At 41.2% G+C, this 24,542-nt stretch overlaps 1 protein-coding gene across 2 annotated transcripts in view; it reads left to right on the forward strand.

Annotated features, from left to right (window-relative positions):
* Positions 1-24,542, forward strand: part of MICU2 (mitochondrial calcium uptake 2) — an 89,201-nt gene that overhangs the window by 7,615 nt on the left and 57,044 nt on the right. For both annotated transcript variants that reach the window (XM_082435135.1, XM_082435134.1), the window contains exon 2: positions 21,438-21,582. In XM_082435135.1, coding sequence (XP_082291261.1) covers positions 21,438-21,582 — 145 coding nt within the window. The remainder of the gene's footprint in view (positions 1-21,437; positions 21,583-24,542) is intronic.

The following is a 24,542-nucleotide window of genomic DNA, read 5'->3' on the forward strand; positions in this document are numbered from 1 at the left end:
TTGGTAACCTTGACAAAAGGCGTTTCAGTGAAATACTGGGGGCAAATTTAATTGGAATGTGTTGAGGAGAGACTGAAGTAAGGAAGCAAAGAAAGCGAGTAGAGATGCTTCTTTCTAGAAGTGTTGCTATAAAGTGTATTAAAAGAGACACTGGCTGGGAGAATGATATAATAAGGAGGCAAAAATTGGTCCAGCTCTGTGGGGGTGATTATAGGTGGAAGTCTTTGAGGAAGGAGGTTACCTGGAGTCAGACCCCAGGTAGAAGGTTGGGCTTTGAGACTAACAAGTTTTCCTCCTTCATCCTGACAGGAGTGAAAGCAGAGGGCATGGTTAACCCTAGCAGCTGGCTGTAGACAGGAGACCCTGATGGTGAGCTGCTCTGGAAAACTAGGAGGTAGAATCAGGGAAACGTGGGCGGGTCAGAAGGGTCAGAGCAGTAATGACTGCTGCCGGAGAGAAAACCCAAGAGAGGGAGGGGGCGACGGGTTAACGCATTCATGAAGAACGAAAGCTTCGAGACAGTAGTTAGGATGAATATAGGACTACTGGCCACAAACTTCTCATGGCTTGCTTTTGGTGAGTTTTTCCAACGTAGCTAAAAAATACTATCTAACGAATTATTTTTAAGAAGCCTTGGGCTTCCCTGGTGGCGCAGTGGTTAAGAATCTGCCTTCCAATGCAGCGGACACAGGTTCGAGCCCTGGTCCGGGAAGATCCCACATGCCGCGGAGCAGCTAAGCCCGTGTGCCACAGCTACTGAGCCTGCACTCTAGAGCCCGCGAGCCACAACTACTGAGCCCACGTGCTGCAACTACTGAAGCCCACACGCCTAGAGCCCATGCTCTGCAACGAGAGAAGCCACCACAATGAGAAGCCCGCGCACCACAACGAAGAGTAGCCCCTGCTCGCCACAACTAGAGAAAGCCCGCGCACAGCAACGAAGACCCAATGCAGCCAAAGATTAATTAATTAATTAATTAATTTTTTTAATGTCTAAAGCAAAAGAAGCCTTGGTATTATGAGTTTAATGAGAAGAATATATTGCATCGTGGCATTAAATTTTAAAATTCTAAAATAGTAAGAGAACATCAAATATGGTGTTTCTTTGATATTATTTAAATTCACATTTTGAACTCATATTTTGTGAGTACAACCTGACTAAAACAAATGGTGGTCACAAATTTTAAATAAATAAAAGCAAAGAATGTGGATCATCATGTTTAAATAGTCAAACAGAAATATGTTAACTGGGAAAGCGATTTTGCAAGTGTCATTAGATGCAGGACTCTCTTTTTCTATTGCATATCAATGAATATTTTAAAAGCTCAAATAATGTATTTAATGAGATGGAACTATTTTAATTTGCTATAAGAGCCCTAAACAATTCATAAAATTAAGTTGGCATTGCTTTCTTTTATTTCAAGTTATCTGAGTATATTTGTGGTCATTATTTTTGTGAAAGGGGGAGGAAAGGACATCAGTAAGACATTAGCAAGAGTAAAACAATAATATATTGGAGTCTACTTGGTTGCAGTGTATTTGTGTGCAGTGCATTGGGTTTAATGATAGTACATTTAAAATTGGTATGCCAAGGGCAATGAACTTTATAGCAACATACAGAAGTTTAATAACCATGAAACATTGTAAGCCTAATGAAGACTAAAGCTTTCTTGCAGCAGTAAAGCAAGAATGCAGAGAAGTTTTTATACTTTATTGCCTCAGGTAAAAATGTCTCTAGAAACACATAAGTGATGACAAAGCTTTGATGTTAATAAACCCAAATGGAAGTCAAAAATCAAAGTGTGTAAATGGCCAGATTATGAAAAAAAAGATGACAAAGTTATACCCTCTAATTAGATGTAATTTGTGCTTTTGGCATAGCTATTTGTCCTGCATGAATGAGAGGTTGTCTTACTTTCCTTCCTTGTGTGATAGGACACTCTTTCTATATCTTACTGCAAATCTGTGGAGGTGATTTTTGGGGAGGGGAGACAAGGGGGCCAAGAAGGGAAGAAAAACAAATTGTAATGTAAAAGCAGAAGCATTTTTTAATCTGTCCTTTTGCAATTATATTTATTTAGCTGAACCTGAGTAAAAAATTACTCTTTACTCTTATTCTATAAAGCATATGTTCTGGGAGATAATGCATTCAAATTAATGGTTTTGTTACTGTGAGCTTTGGAGTTTTATGAATTATAACAGTGCATAAACATATCCTAAGCCATCAATAGTAGCAGTATGAACTTAAAATTTACAGTTTAAAAAGTGGTAAATATTTGGTAAGGTAAGCCATAGCAGATATCTTCTCTTAATGTGCTCTCCATAAAAAAGATTGTTAAATGCTTCAGATTATAAATAATTTCAATATAGAAATAATACTTAATGGATCCTGTGTTTAAGCACAGCCTGGTCTATATAGAAACTTTTCACTGACATCTGTGGAAGTTTCATGAATGTGTGGAATGCAGAATAAAAGTTGTGATTACTCTCCATTAAGAAATACAGCCTTATAAAATCTTCACTTTATCCACGTGCGTGCTGTATGATTGATGTGCCTGTGCTAGCAGTCGTGCAGCTTCCATGTTTCCTGCTACACAAGCATAGTTCCAGGCGGCTCCCTCCTCTGTCCTCATCACTTGGCTGCTGTGTGCCCTAGACATGCAAACCATTTTTAAAATTAGACAAAATGAACCTTAAATAGGAAAGCACAGTGTTTTTTCACAAATTGTTTTATCAGTAGATAATCCAAAGTAAAATATGATTGGCTTAGTCGATCTGCTATTTGGGGATATCAGTCATTTTTCTCATTTGCTAGTATGCACAATTAGAAGATTATACATAATAAGAAATTATAAATGGGTTAGTTTCTATGTTTTTGAGCGTGTGCCATGTATAAATACCAAGAGATTAAATCACACTATTAGGTGTTTTAAAGACAAAATCTTTTTCAGTTTAAATTTGGTCATAGTTGACCAATTAAGAGCCAGCTCAGATCAGAAGCAGATCCCTAGTAGGGCTTCTGCCTGTGTTCAAACCCACATTGGTGGGGAGTTCTGGAATGCTTGGATTTGCTCCAGGGCTGAAGTCAGGGTCAGGAGCTTGCTCCTGTGGTACATCCTGCTCTGAGTGCGTGGCTTCGGCAGCCGCCGAGGAGACGCAGTGAACAGCGGAGCACCTCCTAACGCTCCTCCTGTGACAGTCCCGCTGGCGCTGAGGTATGACGCGAAGGGCTCAGCTTGTCTCGTGGTTCTCTCTCCGACTCCCCGAGTGAGCTACTGTAGTGTGCAGCAGGAGGGAGTGGTGGGTGATAAGGGAACAGTGCCGTTCAACCAGGAACTGCTGCAGCAGAGAGCCGACAGGGTTATCCTGTGAGCCAGACACACTTTTCTTTTTTAAAAACTTAATACTAACCATATTTTATTTGTAACTGAAGCTTGACTTTATTTAATACTGCAACTGTTTTGTTTTTAAATTAGGACTTTGTATTTTATTAGTACTGCCATTAGGCAGTGATTAAATCTGTCTTCAATTACAGTCATGAAAAGATTGCTCCTTAAAGCACTAAAGAAATGTTGTTTTATTATGGTTATTGAAATTTCTTGAAATATATTAGGAAGGGAGTTCCAGCTGTTGGCTCTTTCTTAATTCTTAAAGATTACTTACTTATGTTGGCTTTTTTCTTATTGAGATATGTGTATATTATAGAAAATTTAGGAAAAGTGGCAAAAAGAAACACATAAGAACCATTTTGCCTCTTCATGACTTGAAGAGACTAGTCACTGTTAAAGTTTTGGGTGTTGTATCTTGAGTGAGAAGGTTTTTATTAAAACTTATTTAAAACTTTGCAAGGCAATGTTAAGGTATTAACAACTATCGTTCTCTCATGTTATAGAAATAAAGCCAATGGCTGTGAAGTTAAGAAATAAGTGTGGGGACTTCCCTGGTGGTGCAGTGGTTAAGAATCCGCCTGCCAAGACGGGAATAAAGACACAGACCTACTAGAGAATGGACTTGAGGATATGGGGAGGGGGAAGGGTAAGCTGTGACAAAGTGAGAGAGTGGCATGGACATATATACACTACCAAACGTAAAATAGCTAGCTAGTGGGAAGCAACCGCAGAGCACAGGGAGATCAGCTCGGTGCTTTGTGACCACCTAGAGGGGTGGGATAGGGAGGGTGGGAGGGAGATACAAGAGGGAAGAGATATGGGGATATATGTATATGTATAACTGATTCACTTTGTTATAAAGCAGAAACTGACACACCATTGTAAAGCAATTATACTCCACTAAAGATGTTAAAAAAAAAAAGAATCCACCTGCCAATGCAGAGGACACAGGTGCGAGCCCTGGTCCGGGAAGATCCCACATGCCACAGAGCAACTAAGCCCGTGCGCCACAACTACTCGGCCTGCGCTCTAGAGCCCACAAGCCACAACTACTGAGCCCATGTGCCACAACTACTGAAGCCCTCACGCCTAGAGCCCGTGCTCCACAACAAGAGAAGCCACCGCAATGAGAAGCCCGCGCACCGCAACGAAGAGTAGCCCCTGCTCGCCCCAACTAGAGAAAGCCCGCGCACAGCACTGAAGACCCAATGCAGCCAAAAAATAAATTAAATAAATAAATTTTTTAAAAAAAAGAAAGAAGTGTGGTTCCAGAGAGGTCGTTCTAGTGACAGTGAGCTGTTGCTGCCCTCTTGGAGACCACCTCTTGCCCCTGTCTCCTCGCTCTCCAGGCTCTTTTCGTCTGTATGGCTCTTTAGTTGTTTCTCTGTTAGAGGCTGTGAGTATTTATTATGCTTGCTTATATAGGGCAGTGCCTGGTTTGGGGAAGGCAGCCTACGTGGCTTTAGCCCATATCAGCGAAAAGAGAAAGTGATGTGAAAATCAGAATTGTGCAGATACACATATAAGACTTTATTAAGACCAAGCTTTTATTCGAATTTTTTATACAACGATGGTGTCCTTTAGTACTTGCTTTATTCTGGCTACACAGAAGTTGTGTATTTTTTATTTTAATTAATATGCTTTAGCTGGTGGAAAATGTAAGACATTTTTAAAGGACTTGGAATTAATCGTTTTCTCATTTTATATTTAGTCCTGCTGGAGAAAACTTTTTCTGTTCAATTTTAAGAGCCCTCTACAGCCATGTGTTGAGAATGGGTCATCTCAGTTATTTAGAGTTAATTAACTCTGCGCTGTTCTAACACGAGCAGTGCTTAGAATTGGAGCTTTTTTTTTTTTTTTTTACTAATTGTTATTGTATTTTACCATATTACTACTCACGTTTGCTGATTCATCTTTGTCATTTATTCTTTTTTTGTATTTATTTTATTTATTTTTATTTTTGGCTCCATTGGGTCTTAGTTGTGGCATGTGGGATCTTTTTGTTGTGGCGCGTGGGCTCTTCATTGCAGCGCGTGGGCTTCTCTCTAGTTGTGGCGCACGGGTTCCAGAGTGTGAGGGCTCTATAGTTTGCAGCGCGTGGGCTTAGTTGCCCCGCAGCATGTGGGATCTTAGTTCCCCAACCAGGGATCGAACCCATGTCCCCTGCATTGGAAGGCGGATTCTTAACCACTGGACCGCCAGGGAAGTCCCCTGTCATTTAGTCTTTGAATAGGTTGAGAATATGATAAAAGTTATGTACTCTCTCCCAAAAAGCTCATACAGTGTTTTCACCTATAATTTCCAGGAGTCACAAGCACCAGGAAGCATTGTAGTGTGGGGTTATGAGGCTCTGCTCTAATTTTTAGGTTATATTCTTGTCCCTTCTAGGTTCTTAATATTTGTCCTTCTTTACATTACAAAATGTTTCAGGTGTTATATCTAAAATTATTTTCAAGTAAACTGTCTTGATCCTGTCACTGTGTTACTCTTCGGTTTTGGATATTACCCTCAGATCAGATCATTTACAGTATTTACCTTTACTTTATGGTATTTACTCTTCCCTTTTACCAGTACTTCACTTCTGTTCTGACTGTACATTCTCTTTTCTAGCCCAGTGTGCCTTCTGTTAGCCCTGTTGTACTAGCTTATCCTGTTTACACCTTTATAAATGTCACAGATGCCTTGGTCTATTACCATATCCCTCTCCTTTAAATCATAAAGATCCATTATCCAAGAAAGTGTCTTCATGTTTATTTTCTTTACCCTCTAGCATGCGAGTGAGGTGGGTCATTCAGGAACTCAGAGCCTAAACTATGATTTCATAGTAACATTTTTAATATTGGTAATAACCATATAAAGTTTTTTTATTATAAGTTAAAAGAGTCAACAGCCATGAATATTTAGAAACTAATTTTACACTAAACAAAGTAACAAAGTTCATCCAAGTCTTTAAATATTCAGAGTAACTCTTTGGGACTTCACTAGTAATTAAAGTTTGGAGATTAGGGTTGCCTGAATCATTTCAGAACTTCAGGCTCTATTTTAGCCTACAAATATCTGTTCCTTCTTTTTCCCTACTTTCTTCCCTAATCCTAGTTAAGATTTAACTAGGATTATTCTCTTGATTATAAAGAGCACAGGAGTAAATTCACCACCAAATAAATTTTAAAAGGGAAAGATTACCCAAGTGCTCATTCTGTCCATGCCAACCCTTAAATATGTATGTAACAACTTATCATAAACCATAAGTTTTCACTGATTTTGTTTCTCATATAAGATTCTAAAATTCTCAGGGGTCAAGATAAGGATTTTTCTGAATCACGCACCCAGAAACTTCGTATTTGGTACAGGCCTCACTGTTGCCTGGGCAAATGCTAACAATTCTGCTCACTTAGTATATGATTCACTGGCACAGTTTTATCCTGCTTCTGCCCTGTACGTGAAGGCTAGATGTGGAAACTCGTGTATCCTCGTTGGATACCACCTGTTGTTAAAGGCAGAAAAGGGTGGTGAAGTTGAAGGGAAAAGGGGCTGAACACTAGCAGTGCTGGCAGTAGAAGTGGGAAAGTGGGGATTCTCTTCAGCTTGTTTATTTAGCGGTGGTTTACTTTAGTTATGTTTGGTGCTACCTTAAAGCAAACAAACAAGCACACACAGTCTGTTTGGTTTTTCAGCCATTATATAGCAAATTCTATTATAGAATCTTTTAAAATCTTCACTGTTAAAGTATCTTCAGAAATTACTAAATGAGAGCATAGATGTCTTATGAGCTTGAAATATGTCCAAAGAATCAGGAAAAAGCAAAAAGGGAGGTTTTTGGCAAGTCCTTGCCAGGTCTTAAATGATTTGTTCTGTGTTCATGTTTTATAGATACAAAGCAGAGCTTTATTGAACAATAAATTCGTTTGCCAAAATATGTAATCATATATGTGCATTACTTTTTGTATCGTGTAATCTATGTATTACTTTATTTACTGGTGATTTAATTTATAAACATCAACAGAAATGACATGCATCTTAGTACCTTTTTGGTAAAAGTAGTATCTTTATGTGTTTTGTCAATGTTTGGTAAAATGTTCAGCTCATCCCCTGCTCATTTGCTACAAATACATTTTAATCAAAACTTTATCTTAGACATATTGTATTGTTATGTCCACGAACTCCAAGCGGAAGCTGAAAAAATCCATTACATCCCAAACCAAACATGATATAAGGCCTGAAATCCATCAGATCATTCAGATTTACAGACAGAAAGTGCGCAGCAGCTGGTGCAGTGCAGTTTCAGAGCATCTGTTCCTGAGATTCCATGGCTTGTGCAATAGGTGCAAGATAAGCAATATCCTTTTGGTACAGTTAACACTGCCACCCCCTGTCCGCAGCTTTGCCTCTGTGCTCCTGTTATGAAGGCATTTTTAAAATGTAAAGTAATTAACAGTATGCAGTAATTTGTGGTTGTAATAAGAGGAAATAATTGTGTGCACACGTGGGTGCACTTGTACATACCTAGCTACCTAAAGATATTTTAATAAATTATTAATAGGGTTTAAAATACATAAGCACAAAACCCTTTCGCATATTGGTTTAAGGACTGAAATCTATTTTTAAATTGTTATTTTTTTAATATCACACTTCAAGTTTGGAATTGGTTCCCATTCATAAAGATTCACTCATTCCTGGCACACTTTTTTAACCATTTAACATAGTAACCAGAGGAAGGCATGCCGGGGGCAGACAGGTGCAGTGCAGAGTCTCCAGGGCTCTGATGAGCGTTTACTGAGTCCTGTACGCTCGCTCTAGGACACCCTAACCCGGAATGGGCGCTGGGGGAGGGCTCTCAGAAGAGGGAGTACCGGAACCCTAACAAAGGAAAGGGCCAGAAGCAGCTAACTATCACACGCTTAGCTTCGTGAGGTTTAATTACCATCAGAAGCGGTAAGTGGTTATTTAATCTGTCTTCTGGAAAGATGTACAGCAAAGGTTTATTAAAGCTCATCAGAGGTAGCAAGGTGAAAACTGAAGCTAAGGACGCACCAGCAAACCCAGTCAGTTTCAGGAAAATTATGTTAGCAAAGACCAAAACTAAGGTTGACATTTAAAATTAGTACCGTATTTGTTTCGTACAAGACCAATTCATAAAAATGATAGTAACAATGGAATTTTAAAATAGAAATGTAATTTCTGTTTTTAATAGGAAATTGCATATCTGCCCCTTCATTCAAGCTTTCATTATTTTTCCATTTATCTGAAGGTTTTCAAAAAATTTGTTCTATTTTTGGGATAAAATTAGTATGCAAGCAACATGTTGCTGTTTGGGGTTTTTTGTTCTTGTTGTTTTTTAACTAATTCCAGTCTTTGACCACATTTTGTGTAGGGTTAGGGTGTGGGGCTTAAGGGACTTGGTGGTAGAGAGGCAGACTGCCATCAGTATTCAGCCACAAGCTTTGAAAAGCCATCCTCACTATGTGCTTCCTGTAAACCGAGGAAGCCTGTAGCGGGGACAGTCTTTTGCTGGGGGCTGGGGGTATGGAAGCCTGAGCGGATCATGGAGAATGTGGGAGCATGGGGGGAAAGCAGTGCAAAATACTGTACGGATGAATCACTTTCCTTCTGGAATCCGAAACTATAAAATACATACAGCTACCGACTGCAGCTGTTGCCCGTGGAGGGATGGGAGAAAGGCAAGAAGGCATCCTTTAATCCATCCCCTCTTCGCTCCACACTGTGTGTGTTGTAGGATATAATATCCTAAATGTTGTTAACCCTCGTGGTAGCCTCTGTTTATGACTCAGCCCTTTGATAGCAGCACTTTCCCCAGGCATACTTGAAGTTCTCAGTTTTGAGGAGACTTTTTTGCATGGGTTTGTAAGGGTCCTGAAATTAGATCATAGCTTATATTACAAAAGGCTCCTTGTTATGCTCTGCTGTACTTCTCAGTTGCCCAAAGAAGAAAGATCACAACCGAGATAAATTTGCTGATACCAGACCTGTTAGGAGTCTTCTATTTAAATTTAATTATATAATAATGAAAAGTATTAGTTTGGTGCATCTCTGTCTCTTTTTTTTTTTAGTTCCCTGTGCTATACAGTAAACCCTTGTTGTTTATGTATTTTATATATAGTGGTGTGTATCTGTTAATCCCATACTCCTAATTTATCCCTGCCCCCTTTCCACTTTTGCAACTGTAAGTTCGTTTTCTATGTCTGTGAGTCTGTTTTTTTGTTGTTGTTTTTTGTTTTGTTTTTTATTTATTTTTGGCTGCGTTGGGTCTTTGTTGCTGCATGTGGGCTTTCTCTAGTTGCGGTGAACAGGGGCTACTCTTCCTTGCGGTGCGCGGGCTTCTCATTACGGTGGCTTCTCTTGTCGCAGTGCATGGGTTCTAGGCGCGCAGGCTTCAGTAGTTGTGGCATACAGGCTTAGTTGCTCCGCGGCATGTGGGATCTTCCCAGACCAGAGCTCAAATCCGTGTGCCCGGCATTGGCAGGTGGATTCCTAACCACTGCGCCACCAAGGAAGTCCGTTTCTGTTTTGTAAACAAGTTCATTTGTGTCATTTTTTTAAGATTCCACATATAAATGGTGTCATATGATATTTGTCTGTCTCTGTCTGGCTTACTTCACTTAGTATGATAATCTCTAGGTCCATCCATGTTTCTGCAAATGGCATTATTTCATTCTTTTTTATGGCTGAATAATATTCCATTGTGTATATATACCACATCTTCTTTATCCATTCATCTGTCGATGGACACTTGGGTTGCTCCCATGTCTTGACTGTTGTGAATAGTGCTTCTATGAACATTGGGGTACATGTACATATCTCTCATTTTGAAAAGAAAGAAGTCAAAATGTCATGGTTGATAAGTAACATTGAGAAAGTAACTATCAGAGATTGGAATTTATTGTTGTGGGACTTTTCACGTTTGCTAAATGCTTAGTGCTCCTTTCATACTTCTGTCTAGCATTCACCCACTTGTGTTATGCCTCCCCCCACTAGAAAGGGAGTGTCTGTTCATGTGTCACTTCATACAGTGCTTGGTCATAGGAGACATGTAATATTTATTAAATAAGTTGATGTTGAATGGTTGTAGGAGGAGTTCACAGAGTAGTATTTCCCTTGCGAGTCGGGCAGTAGGCTAAAGCAACCCCGTCATTTCTCAGGAAAAGCTTTACTTACTTGTGGTTGCAGTGAGCGATACTGATGAAGCTTTAGGAAGGTGCTGAGGTTTTAAGTCAGGGCTCTAGTCTTTTTTTTAATCGCTTGAAACCTAATTTAAACTTTCTGGTTAGAACATAAACAAAAATGTCTGTAGTTATGATGTACCTCCTGAAAGTAGTTATGGAGGAAGGGAAATGAGTATTCTGCTCAGCCATCTCATCTGGAGAGAGAAAGCTGTTACCGGAAGAGAAGATGCTTCTTTCTTTACTCAGCAGCATCCCTGACAGTGGCCACTCCTCTTCAGACAGATTACTGTGGTCCTAGGGGCTATTTTTAAATTCATATAGAGAGAGGCATATGTCATTTCATTTTACCGTGCTCATCTAAGAAAAGCCACACTAGCTTTCTTCCCGTCTCTGGAAGTCTAGTCTAGTCCATCACTAGATGAAACGATATCCAGAAGCCACAGAGAATAGTTTCCAGAGCTCCCAGTTTTCCCAGGAATGACTTTTGTCTCCCTCACTAATACTCTGTCATTTTGTAGAATTTATCATGAAGCATAGCTTATGCAGTGAATAGTTCTAACTTACTCTGGTAGTATTTTGTTTCATGTACAATAAAAACTCCCTGATTCAGAGTGAAATGGAAAAGTTCTGTCTAATGACTGAAAATTTCCAGTTGTAAAGTTCTCTTTAAGAAGAAAAGATATTCTTTAATTACACCACAGAAAGTTCAAAGACAACAAAACAATTACATTTTATCCAGATTACTGCAAATTCCAAGATAAAACCCCCAAATGAATAGGTTTTACTACATTTTGCCTGATGCAATGTGTATCTATTGGACATACTGAAAGCATTGTAAGGAAGGCCTTTTCTTTTCCCACTTTTTTCATGAGAAATGTAGAGACCAAAGAATGTTCAACAAAGAACAGAACACTTTTTCCAATTTGTCACTTCATGGATAAAAAGTAGAGACAGAATGGTGAAGCACCTGTTGCTTTAAAGGCAATAAACTAGTGAAATGTTTTAACAGAAGTCATCAGCTTTCAAAGATCTCTTTTATCCAGTTCATATCACTCATTGCTCTTAATTCCTTTGTCACATTTTTTACTGCATTACAAGTAATCCTTGAAAGCCATGGAGCATTTTACATTTAACCAGAACCATGTGGACGGTTCTCACATGTTGAGGATAGCTCCAATCCCAGCTTTTATTCTGCCCCTCCTTTCCCGTACATTTAGCTTTAGATGCAGGTTTGAGAAGCAAATCGAGTGGTACTGGGAGGGACTCATCCCCGCTCCCATCACTTTCCACGCAGTCCCGGTAGGTTCAGGGGCCGAGCCCCCAGCAGACCCTCAGCAGCGCTTTGATCTCCACAAGCACATTCCGTAGGCTCCTCTTCTTCCTGAGGCCGACAGGGTTGAGTCCAAGTAGCTTAGGATATCTCATTCAGGTAGACATTAAGATTGGTACCGTTAAGTCCATTCCTACTGGAATAGTTCTCCTGCACTGCAATAAATAAGTTGGAGTGAAGAGGGGCAAAAAAAATTGTCCCCAGCCTTTCGGGTTGAATAGCTTGAGTATGTTACCCCCTCACGCTGCTTTCATTTCCTCACTATACAAGGGTGATGTGTGTCTTTTAAGAATTATCTTAGAACTACATCTTGCTTAATCATTTACTGTGTTATTTTTTTGTTTTATCTTCTCTGAGAACAGCTTTTAAGAGGTTGAATCCAGCAATAAGGGCATCATAGTTCTAACCTTACTTAGATTTTCTACCATCTGCCTTATTTAGGTTTTCTGAAAGAACTAAAACTGACCAATCTCCCCCAAGGTGTTCTAGGATTATTCAAACCTGAGTATATTCACATAGGGCAGTGGCAGATCGGGTAGTAAATTCAGGTCTTTGAGGGTTTCAGTGAGGTTTTCCCACTCTGTTTTTGAAATGATTGCTGATTTGTTCTCTGTCTTCCTGAAGTACAGCAGTTTTCATGTTGAACCCTTGATGTCTGTCACACATGTGGATATTCTTTTCCCTAAATGCTTTTCTCTGTGCTTTTCTTCTGCCTTCTGTGTGATTTTTTTTTCCTATCAGTAGTTTGTGTATTTTCTGCAGTGTTGGTTCTAGTCTTTCCTGTTTCTTAAAGCTTTTCATTTCATACTGGCGTCTTTCGTCTCTGCTCCTTTTGTGTAGCTGGGCTGGCTCCCTTTCAGATGCCTCTGTCATGTTGCATCTTATCTTTGCTCTCTGATGTTTAAAGTCCATCGATCACGTCTTTTGTTTTCTGTGATTTTTTTTCTGCTTTCTTTCAGAATTTGATTTTCATTGTTGTTCCCTATTGCTCCTCATTTTCCCAGAGAATTTGGATAGGCCCAACATCAGGTTTTAAACAGATGGTCTAGCCAGCTATGTTATTTGCCAAGGACGGTGTGAATGTATAAGCTTGACCCCTTTCCGTCTTGAACGGAGCACTCTTTGCCTTCACACCAGAACATTAGCTGCAGAGCAGGCTGTTCGCAGTTTCCATGGACTGTCGGTCAGTCTGCTGCCTGAGGGACCGGAGGGGCAGCGAGGCTGTGTCCTATGTCCTGGCTCTCCTCTGGGCATCTGCCTTCCTGCCACGCTGGGGGCTGGCGCATCCCCAGGGGTGGCCTTTGCGATTCACTCTGTCCCCCTGTTTGGGGTGCCTGCCCCTTTGGAGAAATGCCCTCGGACATGGTTGCTGGCTTTGTGGTCAGCGTGGTTGTGGACGCAGTACTTTCCTCTGCCCGGCCGTGCCCGGCATCCTCTGCCGATGCCACCCCTCCTTTGACGGGACGCAGGAGGGGAAAGAGGCACGTGCTGGGCCTCGAGTGACGGCAGCGAGTGACGGGGGTTTCCGGGGGGACTCCCCACGGTCCTCTCTGGCCTGCACGTGCCTGCCCTTGGGAGCTCTCGGTGACAGCGTTACCCCTGCAGGTTCGAGGAGGCCACCTTCCGCAGCGCACCTTCCTGCCGTCTGCTCCACAGCTGTCCGATGATGCCAGTGTGAGGGGGCCCCCGGAGGCGTGCGGTGCACACACCCAGGCCCGGCTGCCCCATCCGCAAGGGATTCCAGAATCTCCTCCTCTCGTTCCATCACACTCTGGGGGAGGAAACTAGTTTTCATTCCTAGTACTGTCGTGCAGGTGGGTCAGCATTATCAGTTTCTATCAATAGAAGATCTTTCTAGAACAAGTTTAGAGTGGGAGGTTAGGAGCTAGCATCAGCATGGCTGTCCTTACTTTCTGGTTTTCATTCTGGTTCTTTGTCAGGTTTTGGGACGGAGATTTTAAGAAGTTTTACTTACTGCTTTCTCATCAATTTATGGTTCTGGTTTTTTTTATTGTTGTTGTTTTTGTTTTTTTTAATGACCCTTTGATTTTATTAAGAGTTAACTCAGGAAGGTACATTATACCTTTTTTTTTTTTAGCATAGAGAAAAGACCTTCCCAAATTTTATTTGCAAGTGAATTATCATATAGATTGAGAGTGAAAACCAAAAATCCAAAGGGAAAAAGAAAACTTGTTTTTTGTAGCAGAGCCTATAAAAGCTGGAGGTTCCGGGACTTCTCTGGTAGTCCAGTGGGTAAGACTCCACGCTCCCAATGCCAGGGCCTGTGTTCAATCCCTGGTCGGGGAACGAGGTCCCACACGCATGCCGCAACCAAGGGTCCGCATTCTGCAATTAAAAAAAAAAATCCCACAAGCCGCAACTAAAGATCCCACGTGGGCTTCCCTGGTGGTGCAGAGGTTGAGAATCTGCCTGCCAATGCAGGGGACACGGGTTCGAGCCCTGGTTTGGGAAGATCCCACATGCCGCGGAGCAACTAGGCCCGTGAGCCACAACTACTGAGCCTGCGCGTCTGGAGCCTGTGCTCCAGAACAAGAGAGGCCACGATAGTGAGAGGCCCGCGCACCGCGATGAAGAGTGGCCCCCGCTTGCCACAACTAGAGAAAGCCCTTGCACAGAAACGAAGACCCAACAAAACCAAAAAAAAAAAAAAAAAAGATCCCACGTGCTGCAACGAAGATCCCGCGTGCTGCAACTAAGACCCAATGCAGCCTAAATAAATAAATAAATATTTTTTTTAATTTAAAAATAATAAAAGCTGGAGGTTCCGAGTTCCTCCAGTGCTGGTATTCTCACCATACCCTTGAAACGGCCCCTGGAACTTAACAGATTTTTAGACGTGAATAACAACGTTTATTTATATCCTATATAAATTACTTAAAATTATGGTTTGCCTTATGATACCTTTTATCTTTGAAAGGAATTGATTTAGCCCTAGGAGATGACATTCAGATTTCTATTGACATCCTGAAACCTAGGTGTCAGCATACTGAATTGCTATTTGTATAGATGCTTTTCCTGTGAGAGCTCATCATGACTAAGAATACACTAGTAGTAAGTTTTTTTAAAAGTGACTGTTAACAGTGTTGGAAAGATGAAAAGATTTGTATCCTGTGGTCTAATTTTATTTGACATGTAATAGTATTTATGATGAGCCCAAACTACGTCTACTTGTATTTTTTTGAAAGACACTGTGCTTTTACTCACAGTTCTAATCATTTTCAGTTTATATAAACGTGGCCCTGGTATTTTTATATAACATACATTCTGCAAAGTGCTTTGGATATATATAGTAGATTAGAGAGCAATGCTGAGTTTATACAGCATCAGTGGGGTGTGAGTTATGCCCTGTAAGTGAATCTTCCAGACAACTAAAATTACCCTCGTAAGTAATAAAACATCTTTTTTTAATGCAAGATTTACATTAAAAACAGTTAAGCTACATTACACATTTTCCTACATTTTTAACAAAATATTCCCTACATAATTAGCAATTTCTAAGTGACTGAAGATCATCATCACATAAATAGAGCTAGTGGCTATTTATTGGTCGTTATAACATTGATTTATCCAGATTATTGTGGCCAGGTCTGGCTTGTTTAATTTTTCTCTCCTGTCTCACTTTCAGGCTGTCAGATCTCCCTTCTGCCATTAGTATACTAGACTCTAGCATTTGTAATGTAATGTTTCTAATATGCTGGGATTTTGAAACTGAAAAACCAAGTGTATTAGCTGGATGTATAGATTAAGTGCTGAATCACGGTGTGAGATACCCTGCACCGTCAGCCGTGTACATTCCAGTGTCTTCCATCTACGCTGGCTCTGTGTGAATTAAAAGAAAATGCCCACATCCAAGACGGTCTTCCTGGTGCACTGTGGCTGCCCTTCTCCCCTTCTGTCCATTTTTGTCGCGTCCCCCAGAGACCCTCTGCACCCTGGACCTGCTGCCCGGACCTCAGGACGCCGTAGTGTGCTTTGCTCTGCTCTTGCTCCCGGTCTTGGCGACTCCTCGCCGTTTGCAGCCCAGGTCCCGTTTCTCCTGGCCTGGGATGCCTTTGTTAAGTCTTGCAATTAACAAGGCAGTTCATTGGTCCTCTCTCTGCCTTCTACAGTTTTTTACATATTTCTGTTAGAACATTTGTTTAAATTACGACGATCATGATAGTAATGGCTGACCTTCCAGAGCACGTAGTATGTGTATTATTTCATTGAACACACAGTTTATAAAAAGTAGATACTACTGTCTTCTTCATTTTACAGATTAGTTAGGGAGAAGTCACAGTAGGAGCTTGGCCAAGTGACAGAGCTGGGATTTAAGTCCGGGCAGCTTGATTCCCGTTTCCTCACTGTTCGTGAGTCAGCTGATAACTGGTCCAAGGTCACATACCTAGTGAGTGACAGAACTGGAATTTGCGTCCCCTTGGAGCCAGTGCTCTGAATTGTTTGTTTGCTCTCCAGCACTCCCTTTTGTGAGCTCCTTAAAGGCCGAGACCTCACAGTGTCCGTCTGTATATCTGCAGAACAGTGACATATAACAGGTTCTTAAATGTTTGAAGATGAATTTGTGAACTTTTTCACCGCCTGATACGGAGCAGTACTAACGGTACTAAGCTGGGCATCTGCCCTGGTGTTGTCTCAGACAGAATTGTAATACTTTGACCTTCGTTACTCCTCCCCGTCCTCTTCATCCAAACTGACCCTCTAACTGCACTTAACCAAACTCAAAAATCCGTTGCCTTTGCCCAGACTCAGTTTACCAAGCACAGCTGACCACAGATATGCCACATGTACACGTATCTGTGAGAGAGAGACAGGAGAAACGAGAGAGAAGAATGAGTGCCCGAAACCATACGGTCAGTTCAAGGAGTACGCAAACAGCAGCAACAGAGAAAAGCCACCTGAAACGTGCGCGGGAAGGAGGGGAGGGGCAGGAGGATGTGGGCAGAGAGAGCGTGCTCACGGGAGCCGGAGAGCACCAGGGGAGAGGGTGGAAGCGTTGGGGGAAGAGAGACGTTGTTCATTCTTGATGTTAAATCCATCCAGGAAATCGGAGTGTTGATCATAGTGGTCATGCATGTGAAGTATGGCAAGAATAAACTTTATAGATAAACAAAAGATTCAAAATGCCAAATTGATCTTCCAGATTCTGTGAAGTAAGCATAAATATATAATACACATCAATTTGTGGTCCTTTAAAATTCAACTACTGTATGACAAAGGGGACTTAAAGAAAATTGATTTGTTGGTTCGTCAACTTGGAATTAGAAAGGCTCTGGCAATTTCAGAACAATACTCTTCTTGCCTCTGCATAAATTTTGCTGTAGCGAAGAAATGTGTTCATAACATCCTACTTATTTTAAATTTTATCAAACAAGGGAAGTAATACATGTCGTTTAGGAAACGGACAACTCTTAGCCCAGGTCTTAAGGATGGCCAATTCTAGTTCTACTCTTTGTTATTCTCTAGAGCCTGACTTAAATCCCACTCTTTTTATGGAAACTTTCTCAACTGTCATTACCCACACTGCTTTCTCTATTTTCCTAGTTTATGTAATCCTTAGAGGAGCTGGCATAGGATAGTGGTTGAGCTGAGGTTGTCATATTGCCTCTATGCTATCCGCTGACTTGCCATGTTAACCCAGGCAAGCTGGTTAACCTTGACAAGCTTTGGTTTCTTCTTTTGTAAAATGAAGCTGATAAAATGAAGTCTCCTGTTAGGGTCATTGTGAAGATTGAGTGAGACCATGTATGTAAAGATTTTAGCACCGTATGTTGCATGTGTTTAATTCACATTAGCTATATTGTTAGTGTTTATTACTGTACTGTTGCCCCTTTGATTAGTATGTGTCCTGTCTCTTCCTGGAGTGCCCTCACAGTAGTAGATGCTCGATTACGTATTTACTTGGGAGGTCAGCGGGTAGGAGTTAGGATGAAGGGAAAGACTCTAGTAGTAAGAGGTGGTGTCTTGGGGGCTTCCACTGTATATTGCATGAGGGAAATGGTGGGATTAGTATCTACACAGATGATGGCCTCCAACCGATAGCTGTGTCCTCAGTAAGCAGTGTGAGAGGTGGTGGAAAAGAGTAGAAAAAGGAGAGACATTGCTAGTGCTGGCAAAGGGAGTTGCAGGATTTGGGGGTAGTAGAATAGGTTTATTTATACCATGAAGTAGCAGAAATTAAAGGTACAACACCAGGTTGAGTTGTGAGGATGTTAGTAGGGGGTCGTTAGATAGTTTTATGCCACATCGCCTACTGATAGGGAATCATGGTGGTGGGCAAATGTGGAGGTCATTTGTTTGTAAGTGACCTTCTGAATTCATGGTCTGCAATTCATATGGCAGTTTCAAGCTCAGAAGTCAACCCAGGGAAGGGAGCTTTAGTTTCGCCTCCTTTGCCTTTTCTTGTTCATTGGGGAGGATATTTAACCAGAATTGGAAGGGATGACAACCCAATCAACCATTATCTGAAATGGCACCTCCCAGGGGACGTCCCTGGCGGTCCAGTGGTTGGGACGTCACCTTCCAGTGCAGGGGGTGCGGGTTCAGTCCCTGGTCGGGGAGCTAAGGTCCCACATGCCCTGCGGCCAGATAACCAAAACATAAAGCAGAAGCAATATTGTAACAAATTCAGTGAAGACTTTAAAAATATTTTTAAAATAAAAATAAATGACACTTCCCAGAATAATTGACTCTTCTCAAGAATCTTCAGAAATGTTACGCTTATGCAAGTCATAGACGCATACAAGTATATAGAATATGGTAACCATGAGGTGGAGGAGTAGTTTTCATATCTTGCTGCAAGAGAGTGGGAGGTTTGTGTTTTTACTTCTTGGTCATTTTCAGTCTAGGTTAGGACCAGGAAAGAGGAAGATTGCCACAGATAGAGGACAGCATGAAAACCAAAAGAGGCATAGAATAACGTTCCATCCTGTTAGGAGAGCACTTGAGGAGGAGAAATGAGTAATTGGCCCCTTTTAGCTGGTTGAAGTTTAGGAAGAAGAATATGTTTGTTTGCATAAAAGGGATTAAGTGGTTGGTAAAAGCTATTTTTTTAACTAGTCATGACCAACTTAGATACAAGATAGTATAAAAGAGCCAACATGGGATTTCCCTGGACTAAATATTGGGACTTAGTCCAGTGGTTAAGACTCCACACTTCCACTGCAGACGGCACGGGTTCAATCCCTGGTGGGGGAACTAAGATCCCAGATGCTGTGTGGCATGGCCAATAAATAAATAAATAATTTTTTTTTTTTTAAGAACCAACATTTATTTAACGATTTGGAAATACATATACCTATTTCTGTATAGATTATTTACTTTTTAAAATCTAATAGAAACATAAATATTCTTTAAGCTAAGAGTGCACATATCCGTGTTTAACTTCTTCAGCTCTTCAATACACTGTCTTACTCTTGTATCTAGGACTCTGCCGGTGCTGTGACGTTTACTGAGAAGACTCCTACCCCTCTCCCTTCCCTGTCCCACCTGTACACTTTCTGTAAATTCACTGCCACGGCGCTTAGTACATTCTAGTAGGAATTACTGTTTGTCTTGTTTACCGCTGTTTTCCTACAAATACTCACTATCCACTTGATAACATATCAAATGATAATGTATCTACTCCATGTATAAAATGTTCAGAAAATATTAATAAAATTCAATTTTCTGATGACTGAGATAAGAGTATGGACTCATATAATTAAGACACGCCCCTTGAGTTATTTTTATAGTAGTAGTTTCAGGGGAAAGAAAAGGAAAGACATGAACAGGCAAGATCTGGAGAAGACAGGGCGCCATCAGTGCAGTATTATTGAGTGTTCTGTATACGGCCAGTATTCTGGTAGGCACTCAAGGAAGCCGGTTGTCAAATTGGGGAGAGAGAATCAATACTGGTTAGAGGACTGAGACCAGCTAAAAGGAGCTGTTGACGGCTTTGAGTTTGGAGGTTTAAGCAACTGGAATTGCTGTTTTTCCCCATTTCAGTTCCACTCAGCACTTACTGAACATGACTTGTGTGTCAGCATGGAAAGGAAGCGATGTGTCCAGGAAGGATGTCGTGGTCTGAGTTAGCACGTTACCTTCAGGAAAGCGATCCCGAGTGCCAGTGTGCTCTTGGATTTCACAGATGACACGTTCTGAGTCAAGGTTCCTATTTTGACCTTGGCATGTGTGCTGACTGGTATGTCATCTTCTTCCAGTCTGCCTAGGGCACAGTGCCCAGCCATGGGTAGGAGGATAGTTGTGGTGGTTAAGAGATTGAAACACTTTTGAGTCAGACACACCTGGTTTTTTATCCTGGCTCTGCCATTTACTTTACGGTTTTCATACCTACTGTAGTATCTACTGTCCAGTTGTTGTGAGGATTAACTAAATAATCCATGGAGAGCACTTAACTAGTACAGTGCCTAGCACACAGTAAGTGCTCCGTGAAAGGTTAGCGATAAATATTTCAGTATCGTCTCTATCAGCATCTGGGTCAAGGCCCAGGTCCCATTGTCTAAGGTACAGACTCCGACAGTAACAATATCTTAGCCTTTCTTGTTCTCTTAGCACTGTGTACCCATGATGTCAATATATTCCTAAAAGCAGGGCCACTGATCAGAATGGATGTACTTCATCTTTACATGATCTGCTGTCGTCCTGTCTCCCTGAGCTTCTCTTCCGCCACACCACCCTTGAGCACACCACGCTTGTTCCCGTCCCATGGTCTGTATTCTTTCTTTACCTCCTCCTTGGAATGCTCTCCCTCCAGAGCCCAAGCCCACAAGGCATGCCTCATTTAGTCTCGTTGAATGTCACCTGTTCAGAAAGGCTCTCCTTGTCCATCCCATTGAAATATTACTTTTTTAAAAAATTTATTTATTTTATTTATTTATTTTTGGCTGCGTTGGGTCTTCGTTGCTGCGCGCGGGCTTTCTCTAGTTGCGGCGAGCGGGGGCTACTCTTCATTGCGGTGCTCCGGCTTCTCATTGCGGTGGCTTCTCTTGTTGTGGAGCACAGGCTCTAGGCGTGCAGGCTTCAGTAGTTGTGGCACACAGGTTCAGTAGTTGTGGCTGGAGGGCTCTAGAGCGCAGGTGCAGTAGTTGTGGCGCACGGGCTTAGTTGCTCCGCGGCATGTGGGATCTTCCCAGACCAGGGCTCGAACCCATGTCCCCTGCATTGGCAGGCAGGTTCTTAACCACTGCGCCACCAGGGCAGCCCTGAAATGTTACTAATCACTTCTTATCCTGCTTTATATCTCTTCATGGCACTTCTTAGTGTCTTCCATTATTTTATACATTTATTCATTAATTGTCATTCCCCTGTGTGGGAATGCAGGTTCCTCCGGTTAGCCTCATCACTGCTCTGTCTTCAGTGCCTGTGCACTCCGTAAATATCTGTTCAGTAAATGACTTCAAAGTTTGGAGGTTGTTGTACCTAAACACTAAAATTACTCTTTAAAGATTATTGTAGAAGTAGCTAAGTTGGGGAATGATACTGAAAAAAATCTGAAATTGCAATTTCTTTTTCTTTTAGAAAAGTGTGGACTCTGGAGAGATGAAAGGGAAACCGTCTCCTCGTAAACAGCGCTTCATGCAGTTTTCCTCACTGGAACACAGGGGAGAGTATTACATGACACCACGGGACTTCCTCTTCTCAGTAATGTTTGACCAAATCGAACGTAAGTTGTGTTTTTGTTTTTTAAGTTAAAAAAAGATCAAATATTAGGGCTGAAAAACCTCTGTTTTTTAGAATTGGTAACAGCTTTTCTTCATTTTAATTATCATCATTCTTTGTACCATGCGTTTACTTAGTTATTTAGACTTTCAACCCTTGTGACACTAAACTTTTATTTATTTATTTATTTATCTAAGAAATAGTTGCTTTGTACATGGGTTTTTCTGAAGAAAGGAAAAAATAGGTAAGTTTTTAAATGTCACTAAGTAAGTTCTTAATAGGGTAACTAATTCATCCAAGATGTCACGTTTTGGTGGTGTTGATGTTTTAAATTGGGCAAAAAAAAAAACTGGGTTAGAGCAATTAGGAGGGTCACACAGGGGGTGGGGCGGTGGTGGAATGAACTGGGCGATTGGGATTGACATGTATATACTGATGTGGATAAAATGGATGACTAATAACCTGCTGTATAAAAAAAAATGTGATCAAATGTGTTCTATTGGAAAGAAGCAAAAATAGACCATATTTACTGTCTAAATATATATATATATATTTGATCTTTGAAAAAAAAATCAACAGAAATTAAAAATTCACCTTTGACCTTACTCAAACCTAGATCCCTCTCCTGAGTTAACTACTGGTTTATTATGTAGCTTTTAAAGACCTTTTCTAATGCATTCATATGCTTCTGAATGTTTGAAATATTAAATATTATTTTGTTTTATTGAGGTGGGTCTTTTCATATGTACGGATACTATATGTATTTCTGGAAATTGTTGAACACGGTTTTACTCTCTCTCAGATTGTATTTTAATCAATGCAGAAAGTTGAAATATTATAAGGAACAATGCTTGGAATACCAAAAAAAAAAAAAAGGTGAGGAGAGAGAGAGGGAGACAGACAAAGAGGGAGAGAGAACAGGAATCTTGTGTGGTCAAACTGGCTACAAATTGAATTATTATTATAACAGTTTTAAAAATAAGCTTTAATACCTATACTGTACTTATATAAAACTAAAACTTAATTTTCTTTCATCTGCTAAAAAGAGAAAGCTTCATTGGACTAATGGTCTGCTCTTGATAAGCTATTGTGAAAGGTTTCCGTTTTTAAGTAATCTGCCTAGAAAGTAACAATTTTGTGTTTTATCAAAATAATTTCCTGTGCTTCGTGTTATCTTTATCACCAGGTCTTTGATTACTTGAAAAAACCTAGTTTTCTCAATATTAAAGTTTTGCTCAGAACTAAAAAAAGGGTCATACAATGGAATCATGATGCCACTGGTTTAAAAAAAACCCTGAAAAAATAGAATGAGAAGCAAAAATCCAAAGGCTATAATTAAATAATTTTATTTCATAAACTGTCTACTCCCAGTTTTCCCAAATTGTCAGAAATTCTTAGTTTAATTTATCTAAATCAGTCCCTTTCACTTTGCAGAGAGTAGATATGGCCTCGTCCTCTGTGCCCTATATTGCAGAAGTGTTCTTTGAAAAGTCCTTGGCTTCCTGACACCTTTCAAAGTGTGCTGACAGTCTTGACCTGTGGTAGCTGCATATGGGACAGGTGGAATGGGACAGGGCAAGGTGAGCTGGAAGAAGTGTAGATTGAATTTGGGAAGACATTATTGATACTGAGGGATGGCTTGAGCAAAAACAAATGATCATGATGTGTTCTAGGGACAGTAAGTTCACCAATCACTAGCACCAGAGCATGGCGTTGCGGGGTAGTGAGAGATCAAATTGAAAAACAATAAGGGCCAAATGTACAGAGGATTTCGGTGACCCTGTGCAACCACCAGAGAAATGTGTATTTGGTGGAGATAAGGGGACGTCATCTTGAACCAGTGAGGGATCAGTGAAGGTTTATGAGAAGGAAAATAAGGTGGTAAAAATATATTTAGATTATTTTGGTACAGCTTCTGTTAATCTAAAACAACCAGTTATTTTACCAGCAAAACGGTTTATTTGGGAGGAGCAAAGAATTGCAGTTCAGAGCGTGCATCAGTGACAAACCACGTGCAAGTCCCTTAAAGCAAAGGAGAGAAAACTCTTTCATAAAGGAGAAGGGGAAATTGGGAGGGGCTGTTATAAATGAAAAGTGCACTGGAGGGAAGTGGGAGTTTGAAGTAGTGGCTTTTCATTGCCCGGCAAGGAGCACATGTTTCTCCCTCTTGCTGGAGATGCAGGGTGTGTCTCCCTGGGGGTCACGTTGAGCCCTGGAGGTGTGTGCACGAGCACTGCCCTCCTGGCCTCCCAACTCCCTTGCAGTAACGTCTCCCTTTATTAGCTTTCACACTGTTTTGGAGGGAAGCTTAACAGTATATATCAGAAACGTTGAAAATATTTACTTATTTTGATGCAATAAGTTCCCTCCTAGAAAATTAGTCTAAGTAAATAATTGGAGAGATAAAAAAATTTTCTTTTAAAAAGTAGTTTAGGGCTTCCCTGATGGTGCAGTGGTTAAGAATCCACCTGCCAGGGCTTCCCTGGTGGCCCAGTGGTTGAGAATCTGCCTGCCAATGCAGGGGACACGGGTTCGAGCCCTGGTCTGGGAAGGTCCCACGTGCCGCGGAGCAACTAGGCCCGTGAGCCACAGCTACTGAGCCTGCGCGTCTGGAGCCTGTGCTCCGCAACGAGAGGCCGCAATAGTGAGAGGCCCGCGCACCGCGATGAAGAGTGGCCCCCACTCGCCGCAACTAGAGAAAGCCCTTGCACAGAAACGAAGACCCAACACAGCCAAAAATAAATAAATAAATAAATAAATTTAGAAAAAAAAGAATCCGCCTGCCAATGCAGGGGATATGGGTTCGATCCCAGGCCTGGGAAGATCCCACATGCCGTGGAGCAGCTAAACCCATGCGCCACAACTACTGAGCCTGCGCTCTAGAGCCTGCAAGCCACAGCTACTGAGCCCACGTGCCACAACTACTGAAGCCCACGTGCCTAGAGCCCGTGCTCTGCAACAAGA

This window comes from Balaenoptera physalus, assembly GCF_965194825.1.
Source record: "Balaenoptera physalus genome assembly, chromosome: 18".
Lineage (NCBI taxonomy): Eukaryota > Metazoa > Chordata > Mammalia > Artiodactyla > Balaenopteridae > Balaenoptera > Balaenoptera physalus.